At 29.4% G+C, this 11,897-nt stretch overlaps 1 protein-coding gene across 1 annotated transcript; it reads left to right on the forward strand.

The window, feature by feature from the left end:
• The first annotated feature begins 15 nt into the window (after nt 1-15).
• Nucleotides 16-2,276, forward strand: LOC105776439 (vacuolar protein 8). Its single transcript, XM_012599087.2, has one exon. The coding sequence runs from the start codon at nt 378-380 to the stop codon at nt 2,130-2,132; it is 1,755 nt and encodes a 584-aa protein (XP_012454541.1). The 5' UTR covers nt 16-377; the 3' UTR covers nt 2,133-2,276.
• The last annotated feature ends 9,621 nt before the right edge of the window (nt 2,277-11,897 follow it).

An 11,897-nucleotide genomic window follows, 5' to 3' on the forward strand; every position in this document is an offset into this window, starting at 1 on the left:
ATTCTTTACTGCCCTTCTCAATATCTACAGAAGATTTTACTAGATTTTCCCTTTTATTATGTCCAGATATAAGAACTCATAGCTACTCAATGCAAATGTAAAATCCATTGATGTACAAACATCAGAAAAGATAAAAAGCTTTTCAATTCCTTGTTTCCTTCATCTCCTTCATCACACTTTTTTTTTTGCCTTTAAATCATCTTCATCTCCATCCTATTGACTTTGTCACTTTAAACCCCCCATTTCAGTTTCATCTGCAAAAACAAAAAGATAAAACTCCATAGATACGCAGGTTGTATTCCTTCCTTTGATACCTTTCTTAAAAGCCTAAAATGGGGTTGGTTTAATGTTAGTGATACAATCTAAAACAAACAAAAATGGGAGAAAAAGAGAAACCAAAGCAGCAACAGCAACAACAAAGCTCAGCTGAATCTTTCGAAGCAATGAAATCCAGTCTCAGTCAAGTTATTGAGGGTATATCTTCCTTGATTTCTCTTTCTCATTGCATCAGAGTTTTCACTGTTAAATGGCAACTTATTCGAAAGAAGCTAGAAGAGTTAAGTTCTGGGTTAATGGCGATTGAAAACTGTGGTTCAAGTTCTGCTCAAAACATAGAGGTCTTTTCTGGGTTGGTTCCTTCCATTTTAGTCACCGTAAACGAATGTCACCGTCTCGCAAGAGCATGTGTGGATCTTTCTTATAGTGGGAAACTCTTGATGCAAAGCTACCTCGATGTAATACTTGCTAAATTCGACAACCATGTGAAGGATCTTTCTGGGTTTTACACTACTGGGATTTTAAGCCATGGTTTCGCCATTGTAGTTTCAAGGCCCGGTGTTACTGCTTCCAAAGATGACATGAGGTTTTACATAAGGGATTTATTAACAAGAATGAAGATTGGGGATACAGAGATGAAAAAACAAGCATTGGGTAATTTATATCAAGTTTTGGCTGAAGATGAGAGGTATGTTAAACTTATAATAGAAACTGGTGATATTGTGAATGTTTTAGTACAGTTTCTTGATTCCCCAGAGGTAGAGATTCAACGAGAAGCTTCAAAGATTGTGAATTTGATCTCTGGGTTTGATTTATATAAAGGTTTTTTGGTTAAAGCTGGGATTATTGGTCCTTTAGTTCGGATTTTGGAGACTGGGAATGATTTGTGTAAAGAAGGAGCTGTTAAATGTGTGCAAAAATTGACTGTTAATGCTGATAATGCATGGTCTGTTTCAGCTCATGGTGGAGTGACTGCTCTGTTGAAAATATGTTCTAATGGTGATTTTGGTGGTGAATTGATCGGTCCTGCTTGTGGGGTGTTGAGGAATCTTGTTGGTGTTGAAGAAATTAAGAGATTCATGGTTGAAGAAGGAGCTATATCAACATTCATCAAGCTTGTAACATCAAGGGAAGACCTTGTGCAGATCAATTCAATGGAGTTCCTTCAAAATATAGCTTCTGGGGATGAATCCCTTACTCGAATCGTTGTTAAAGAAGGTGGGATTCGTGCGTTGATACACGTTTTGGATCCAAAATCGACCGTCTCTTCAAAAACAAGAGAAACAGCATTAAGGACGATCGAGGATCTCTGCTTTTCATCGCAAAACTGCATCAACATGTTGATGAAAGACGGGTTCATCGATAGACTGTTGTTCTTCCTTCGCAATGGCGAGGTTTCGGTTCAAGAATCAACTCTAAAAGTGACATCCAGGCTTTGTTGTGCATCAGAAGAGGCTAAGAAAGCAATGGGGGATGCCGGTTTCATCCCCGAGCTCGTGAAACTGCTCGATGCAAAGTCATACGAAGTGCGTTCCATAGCAACCACAACACTTCATAGCTTGGTCTCAATTCCAAAAAACCGAAAACAGTTCATCCAAGACGACCGAAACATAGGCTGCCTCCTCCAATCACTTGACCGAGACGAAGCCATTTCAGGTAACAACAAAAAGCTCTTGCTCTCTATACTAATATCATTAACAAGCTGCAATAATGGTAGAAGAAAAATTGCCAGCTCTGGTTATCTAAAGAACATAGAAAAACTTGCTGAAGCTGAAGTTTATGATGCCAAAAGACTTGTTAGGAAGCTGTCTAGCAATCGATTTCGTAGTATGCTGAGTGGATTATGGCATTATTGAATGTAGTTTCTATTTACTGTATATCTATATAAGTGTTTTTGGCCTAATCTTTGATTCACTTGAAATGTTCATTGTGTCCAACAGCTTTTTTTGTGTGTTTAATTTGTAATAAGTAGGAATCTTAATAAAAAAGCTGTTCTTACAGATTCATATGTTGAGAACAAATAAAATACTATAAAGAAGATGCAATTGTAGTTGTTTTAGTTAATATATGTATATGTAGATTTCTTTTGGAAGCATTTGTAGGTAAAAATAACTTGGAGTCCCTTGTACTAAGAGTCGGATTGCATTTTGCCCCTATACTCAAAAAATAGGCAAACCAATCCATGTAGGTTAGATCAAAGAGTAAATTGGTCATTTTGTTAAAAATTTCATCCGAATCTACTGTTAAAAGTGGTCCCTATACGTTAACATGAGGTGCATGTGACATATCACGTGTCACTGTTTGGTTATTTAGTCAGCGATGTCAGTTTTTAACAGTAGAAATGAATGGAATTTTTATACAAAGGACTAGTTAGTTCTTTGATATAATGTATAAGGATTAATTTACCCATATCTTTAGTAGAGGGTAAAATGTAATCTCACACCAAATACAGGGATCTCCATAGTATTTTTACCAACATTTATCTGTTTGCTGGAACTCCTAATCAAGCTTTTATCATTATGGGACAAAGACGAAAGGGATAGATGAAAGTTCTAGGCTCTTGCTTGTCTTATTGCCAACGTTGTCTTATTGCTAATATCGATCTCGTCCATCAATCAACCCTCAACTCAATAGGAAAATTGTCGAAGTAAAACACTTTTAATTTTATTATTTTAACCGAAGTTTCGTTTGTTTTTTATATCAATTTTTTTACATAATTTTATTTTCATCTTTTTATGGTTTAATTCTGAATTTCATCTTTTTACTTTTACTTTATGAAAATTGTTATTAAAATTTTAACAACTAAATTTTCCTAAAAATAGTTTTAAATTTTAAATATGGGAGAAAGTGTGAATTAATATAAAATCGATTTAAACTAATTTAAATATTTAATTTTATTCTTATAATTTATAACATGACTGTTTATGTTTATATTTATACTATTATTTATTTATGTTTATTAATCTCTTTCCGATTTTTTTCGATATTTTTATTTTGTGATGGTTAATCCGATGATTGAATTGAAAATTGTTGATAAGATCAATTTGACCATAATCTGATTCTTACAGCATTAATTCACCCGCGAAGGCCTTTATGTCTTATTTATATTGGCTTTTATACTTAGCACAAGATTGCGATTAGATTTAGGAATGCTTCTTAAAAGTACTTTTGGAGAGGAAAAAATCATTTCTGGAGGAGTTGAAAATCCTTCTCTTAAAAAGTAACTTATTCAGGAATACTTTTGTTCCAAAAGTACTTCTTAGAAACGATAATAAACCGACCCTTAAACATTACATAAAAATTATAAGTGAAGCAATAAAATATTTATGTTTAAAATTTCAATTAACATCAATTTTGAACTCCATCATTGGATCCACTTGAAAAACTTGGACTAGGTGTAATTGGTACTCCATATTTAATTTCAACCATGTTTGAATTGAGTTTGACTTTAGGCCCCTAAAGTATTTGGGTCCTAGCAAACCAACCATTTCTCAGATGAGGCAATTTTACATGTGTGAGACCCATTCTTTGATTGTGAGATGTATTCAAATATAATGAAATTATAATATAAGAAGAAGAAGTTCAACTTTTAGATTAAATATATTTATAGATTGAACTATCATTCAAGTTCCAATGGGGAATTCAAAAATATTTTACGGGATCGAAATTTAATTATAATTTTTTAACAATTAAAGTGCAATTTTATCTCATATATGCATATATATTATTTTATAATTCCATTGTTTTAAAAAAATCAAATAGAAATTTTTATTTTGAAGGTCAAAATGCAATATATAAAATTTTTAATTTCATTATATATGAAAGAATTAAAAAAACAATTATCTAATTTTTTTTGGGGTAAAGGCCTCTTTCCTACCCCATTATATTTGCCTTTAATGTAAACTAGGTAGTATATATAAAACATATTATCAAATAAATATAAAGGGTTATGCTATGCTCCAATTTTGAATACTGAAATCTCATCTTAGTTCATTGTCTCAGTGGCGAAGTCAGAGAGTTGGTAAGGGGGGCCTCGACCTCCTAAGACGGGAATTTTTTCATTTAGGTTCCTTTATAATTTATAAAATTTTAAATTAGTAACGGTAAAATTTCACTTTACCCCTCAAAAATGATAAAAAATTAATTTAATACTTTAGAATTTATAAAGATATAGGCTATCAAAATGATGAAATTGTATTTTTACTATTGTAAAAATATACAATTTAATTCTGCCCCTGAAATTTTCTTTTAGCTTCACCCTTGTCTAACTTCTTTATTTTAGGTTTATCAATATTTTTAAACATCGAAAAGTCTTTTAAACTTAAATAAATCATTTGGTGAATAAAATATCTAAAGCTACCCCATAACACATTCATACACATACACATACACATACATACATACTCGTCGGTGATGGATCATTATTTGTAGGAATGTGCAATAACATGTGCAAAATGAGGGAACGTGCAAAAGGAAAAGAAAAAACCCATAAGTATTTTTGCTATCTTGCTTTTAATATCTTTCTCTTCATTTATCCTTAATGGTATAGCTGTCCTTTTCTTTTTCTTCAAGTAAGTAAAATAAATGTCAAATTCTGCTATTAGTCTCTGTACTTTGCAAAAGTTATGGATTTAGTCCTTGTATTTCTCAGATTTTGAAAAATTATAGTCCTAACCCAAACTGTAGCAGTTAAATTTGTTTGGTTAAATTCTGCTATTAGTCTTGTACTATGCGCACAGTTGTAGGTTTAGTTCATTTTCTCCAATTGGATCATTCTAAGTCTTTATATTTTTCGGATTTTGAAATTTCAATATTAATGCAAATGAGAGTCGATAATTCATTAATTGGATTTTTAGTGAATAATATGTAGGAATAATAAGTTGACATGATATTACACATATGATAATTGGTTTAGCGAGTCGATTTTGGAAATATTAGAATTTTACTTAATGAATTTAACAATTATTGTTTAATGGGCACTCAAATTTTAAAAATTATAAAATATAAAAATTAAAACTACCAAATAAAAAATTAATCCATTAAATTTAAAAATTATTGCTTGTTACCTTCATGGAATCTTTACAACTTGTTGATTGATTAAATTAAACAGAGAATAACTCGAAAAAAATGAAACTTTGTAAGTGAAAAAATGGATACAAAAACAACAAGTTGATCATATAGGGAACACATTTTTTTTTGGTTTGATTGACTGTCAATGTGCTGTAAAAGATTCATGGTCAAACATAGAGTAAAAAGGGATCAATTTGAAGTAGAGGCGAAATGATAATTTTTTTTTAGAAAGTTGGAATTAAGTTGTAAACGTTTATAAGAGTTAAAATGTAATTTTATTATTTTAATAGTTTATATCTTTTTTTTTACATGAGTTTAAATTCAATATTCAATTTGGTACTCAAATCAAACAATATTATGTGGCTCGGTGAATATTTGAATGGTGTGTTTTAATACTAATAAAAAAACATAGGTACTTAATTGGAAGGAAAAACTCAGCTATCAAATTGACAAAACTCAAGTACCAAATTGAGAATTGAATCCAAACTCAATGTTATAATATACGTCGATATATGGCAGTAGGAATAGTCGCAAAACAATAAGAAAGAAAAATAAGAACACACAGATTTTACGTATATAATCCTTATCGAGAAAAACCACGGGTAGAAGAGGAGAAATTCACTAATATTGAAAAACAACAATACAAGAGGTTTGCAGCTATGTTCAGTTTTTAAGGGTTAAACAACCCATCTAATAGAATTATATTTTTATATGGACTTAACTTGTGCAGAAAGGTCCGTACCGCGGGGGCTCTGTGATCAAATGGACCTCGAACCTTCGCCCCCATAGATCCCCAATTTTGCCTTTCTATTTTATTTCTTTAACAAGTGAGTTGCACATCTAACTTTTCAAGCCAGATCAAACGGGATTCGGGTCATACAACTCTAACACTATGGTACCAAATAGTATATTAATTCTTTATATATATACTATTGTTAGATTTCTTAAGGGCCAACATATCATTTGGTACTTGAATTTGGTATACATAACAAATGACATCATATCACTCAATGAATATTTCACATGTATGCTTTGGTAAAGAAATGTAGGTACTTAATTGGGACAAAAATCAAGTATCGAGAATTGAACATTAATGCCAAACTCCAAAGCTTAATTAGGATAAAAAATTAAAGTATCAAATTGAAAAAATAAAATAAAAAACTATGATATACCAAATTGAATATTAAAACCAAACTCAAGTAGAAAATTGAGACAAAAAATTCAAGCGAATAATTAAACATTGAAACTAAACTCAAGTACCAAATAATATATCAACCCTTTACATAACAATTGCTAGATTCTTCGAACTTGTAACTTCACTACACATATCAATTTTTATTTTAAATCGAAAATTCAATTTGATCCATTTGAATTTAAATCCAGTCTAATCTAATTCAATCACAAAAATTAACAGTTCAAACCTACTCAACTTGAACTTAAATTAACTTGAATTCAAAATGATCCGAATATGAAATAATCTTAAAAAGTAACTCGAAATACCCAGAACATGGAGGAACTCGAAATGATCCAAACATATAATGATTCGACTTGAATAATATGAACATCAAACGTAAATGACACAAACTAAAAACCCAAAATTGATTTAAACTTAAAATAACTCAAATTGAACGATTTAAAAAATTTATACCCAAATTAATTTGAACCGGATTAATACTACTCAAAATCAATATAACTTGCTAAACTTATGGGTTTATGCAAGCCTCATCACACATTATTCAGATGATTAGAATTATAAACAACTTGCAAGCACAAGATATTCATACATCACACGTCTTATACGTCTTATGATAGACTTCTTTTTTTTTTTTTTTTTGGGGGGGGGGGGGAGGTGTTATATGATAAAGGAATAATTTAAAAATGGGACAACTCAAATCTCAAATTTATTGAATGAGTGATTATATGAATTAATTAAGCTTCGGTTCCAATTTTTTAAATATATATATGCATGAACCAAGGATGACCAATTTGTTTACAAAAACGATGGAAGCAAAGCATGAGTTTTGCAATTTGGTCCTATCCTTTCCGTAAACAAAATGGGGACCATATGTTTCTATTTGTAATTATCCTTCCTTCCAAAAACAGTCGTTAATTAACGAATTATTAGTTTTTTTAATACATTAATTCAATAATAAATGTTTTTTTGTTTCTAAATATTTTATAATATTTATTGGGCTCGTGTTAAATTTGGAGTCAAGTCAAGTTGAACTCTTAAATGGGGTAAAACCTTTTTAGCATTATTTTCTTCATTCACAAGCTTCGAACTCAAAATCTTAAATGGATATAATTGTTTTCGTATGCATAAAAAACCAATCGTCTTGGGAAAACATAAACCTATCTGTTGTTTGTTTTGCTTAAAACCGAGAAAATTTGCCATCTTATATTTAATATTGGCATGATGCTAAATTTAGCTCTACGTTTCCATCTTTTGTCAATTTGATCCTTATTATTATTTTTACTTAAATTTGACTCTCAACATTTTTTTAAAATAAAAATATTGACTAAAACATTAAGTTTTTAGCAATGTTGGCATAGCAACCCTCATAACAATCCATGTATACTTCATGTAGACATACCACGTAAAAAATAATTTAGAAATTGTAAAAATAAAATTATAAAAATATAAAAGAAATCTTAATTTAAAAAAATAAAATAAAGCATTAAGTACACATGAATTGTCATGCATGTTACCATATTTAAAATTTTAATGTTTATGGTCAAACAATAATTTGACTCTTTTGAAAAGCTTATCGCCAAATTCGACTTTTTAAAAAAGTTGAGAACCAAATTTAATGGAAAGAAATAATGATCAAATTGACAAAAATATAAACATTGAGAACTAAATTTAACATCATACATTTAATATTGATAACTCATATCAAGCTTTAGATTAAACTCAAGTCAAACCAAATTGTACTCTCAAACGAAGATAATGTTTTTTCATCATAGTTTTATAAAACTTGAATCTAAAATCTTATTTAAAAAATATTTAATTTCTTGCAACTTGATCCAACATATTAAGTTTATTTTCATATCGTAAAAACCTAATTTAACCCATCTGCTCACTCATTTTTCCTAAAACCAAGAAAAGTTGGCATCATAAGTTTATCTTATTATAAAGAATCTCATTATAAGTTCTAATTATATCTACTCTTTTTGACATAATATTTAGAACTACCCATAGTTCCTCTCCAACACATAAATAGGAGGATGATGCGTTTTAGCGTACTTGAACCTATGTCTTCCTAAAAAAAAATTAATTTATTACAACTTGATCCAACATATTAAATTTATCTTTGTATCCTAAAAAAAACTAATTTAACCCATCTCTCATTCATTTACCCTAAAACCAAGAAAAGTTGGCATCCTATATCCACATTTAAAAATAATTTTTAAAATTTTTATTATAGGTTCTGATTATATCTATTTTTTTTCACATAATACTTAGAATTATCGATAGCCCCTTTCGAACACATAAATAGGAGGAGGATGTGTTTCAGCATATTCGAACCTACATCTTCCTACATTGGTAACAATGTTTATACTAATCAAGATAAGACTCAATCAGTTCAATATATTAAAAATTTAATAAGTATATTAATATCATAACATAAATGCCAATGGATTTAGGACAAAACTATGTTATAAATTAATCTCGAAATTAACATCATTGACGAAGATATATACATGCATTAAATAATTAATTTAATGTAATTATTATGATAATAAAACCAGCAAAGCAATGGTGGTGGATGAATGAGTTGCGGCGCAAACTGATTTGTCTGTTTGTAATTTGCAGAATCAAGACGTGACCAGGTACCTGTTTATATATAATTATAATGATACTAACCTGTTTTTTTTTTATATTTAATTAAATTTAAGGAAAAGGAAATTGATTTTATATTTTCAAGAAGAAGCCAATTGGGGGTATTTTAATTCACAAATTTGCTTTTTTTTATTATTCTTTTTTATTGGAGAGAATTATTATTTTTAAATAATTAATTTCTCAATCAAAAGTACAAGTGAAATAGGGAAAATAATAGCAGAATTAAAATGGGATAAAAGTGAAATTTTTAATTGTATTGGTAAATTTATGGTTTTGATCCTTCTACTATTCTCAATTTTATGAGATTTAATCTTTATATTTTGATTTAAATAATTTGATCTTTTCATTTTTTATGATATCATTAGTTAGTTAACGCCGCTAAAAATGTTGGTGCAAATTATTTTCGTAAAAACATCCCTTTGAATTAGGGATGACAATGGAAAGGCATGAAGGTAGGTGTTGGCATGTTGCGAAATTCATCATTGGCAAGCTCTGCTCATCATCCATCTTTTTTCACTATCAATGTATAATTTTTACTAATTATTTCTAATATTACTAATCTTTTTTTAAAGGCAATTAAATACTTAAAACTTAATTCTTTAAAAATTATTTAAACATAAAACATAATTGTTATTTCTTTAACACATTTTTTTAAAAAAAAATTTGTCATGTTAATGATTATATAAGGGTAAAATGATAATCTCATTTAGCAGAACAAAACGAAGTAGGTAAGTAATAACCATAACTGCTCCGTACCTACTGTAGGAATATCCATTTCACCTCAATAGAGGTGATCATGGGTCGGGTTGAGCTGTAATAAAATTCCAAGCTTATTTTATAGGCTTGGCCCCGACCCAAAATGGACCTAAAATTTTGCCTAGCCTAGCTCGGATAAAAATAAAAAACTTGAGCCTGACCCGCCCGTATTAAATTTTTTTATATAAAAATAAATTTAAAAATATAATACATCAAATACATTAAAATAAACATTTCCCAACAAATTGAAAATAAATTACAAAAAATCTTTATACTTAAATAACATTAAGATAGATGCAACTTAACAAGCAAATGCCTTTAAAATAGTAACAAAATTAACAATAAAACTCAAGAAGACTATTCAAAATCTAATCAGTGGTCTAGGGTTCGATCCTCACCCTGGGTATAGAAAAACTTTAAAACTCATGGCCAGCATCTACCCCCTTAATGGGCCTACATAATGCAGAGGATTAGTTATTGGATTTGCTCCAGTAGATAACTTAAGAAATAAAAAATAATAATAAAACAAGAGTTATATAATATCCAAAAAATAACAACAAAATAGTAGTAATATAATAGTTAAATGGTAGTAAAACAGTGGAAAAACAGCAGCAAAACAACAACAGTTTTTTCTTTTTGCAAATTCGGGCCGGGTCTGGACCAAAAAAACTTACCCGAAGCCCAACTCGTTTTGTAAACGGGTTTTATTTTTTTACCCATGCCCATTTTTCGAGTCTATATTTTGCTCAAACGCTCTCACTTTTCGAATGGACCTCCAAGTCGGGCCAGGTCTACACCTCAATCACCATCTACTTTTCTTTTATTTTAAAAAAAAAATCCATTTCATTTGGAGTGGATTAATTCGAAATCCATCAAACCTGTTGAATTTTACCATCCTACTTTTTAATATAGATTCTTTTGTGTTAGAATAAGTCAACGTTTTAATTGGAATAAATAATAATATTAGAATTAAAAGCCGTTATAAAAATAAATAAATAAAAAGCTATGTGAAATTAAACTAAATTCCAAATCTGAATATAGGATGGGAACAATGACATGACCAAATATTTAATTTGTATTCCAAAATGGAGCAAATTGGATGTTCATACGACAATTTCCATATAATTGGAGTTAATTGACAGCTGAATGAGTTTAGTTGTAGGATAAAAGGCAAAAAAGGTTAAGCAAATCAAAGCAACCGGCAAGGCAAGGCAAGGCAAGGCAATGGCTATCGTCTTTATTACGAAAAGAATATATGAATATCATGTTATATTATACGCCAATGATAATAGTAAGAATGATCGTAAAGCAGTAAAAAAAAATTTTATTAGGAAAAATTATAAAAAGAGGAGGAGAAATTTATTAATATTTTAAAAAATAATATAAGAGATTTGCCGCTATGCGTGGTTTTTCTTTAATCAACCTCTAATGAACGAAGTACAGTTATAGATTTCTAATTTCATTTCTTTATTTTATTTTTTTAACAAGTGAGTTACACTTAGAACTTTTTAAACTGATGGTAGAAGCCAGGACTTAAAAAAAGTTAAAAAAGATAAAAAAGAAAATTAAATAAATGAAGGCAAAAAAGCCAGCCCATACTTTAATGGCAGCCAGATATTAAACCCCATTCTCATTATTTAATTATTATTATTGAAAGTTGACTTTGAAAATATCAATTATGGGATGGTATTAAATTTGTAAATAGTTGTTGACTTTGGACTTTGTTGCGCCCCTCCTTTTTTCTATCCTTCTTATCCCTGTGATGGTGGGCAAGTAATACTTATTAAATAACACACTCTTTTTCGATTCATAAGAACAGATGTTTTCTTTAGAATTCAGTAAAAATAATAAAATTTTTTAATTTTTATAAATTTGAAGAAATAGATGTTTGTTTTATCAACAACAGATTAAAAGAAATTCTCGTATAATTGAACTAAGTTCGAATTTTGAA

Source organism: Gossypium raimondii, chromosome 10 (genome assembly GCF_025698545.1).
Source record: "Gossypium raimondii isolate GPD5lz chromosome 10, ASM2569854v1, whole genome shotgun sequence".
Taxonomy (NCBI): Eukaryota; Viridiplantae; Streptophyta; class Magnoliopsida; order Malvales; family Malvaceae; genus Gossypium; species Gossypium raimondii.

Coding starts and splice junctions, on each gene's coding strand:
- LOC105776439 (XM_012599087.2), top strand. CDS start 378: ATGGGAGAAAAAGAGAAACCAAAGCAGCAACAGCAACAACAAAGCTCA.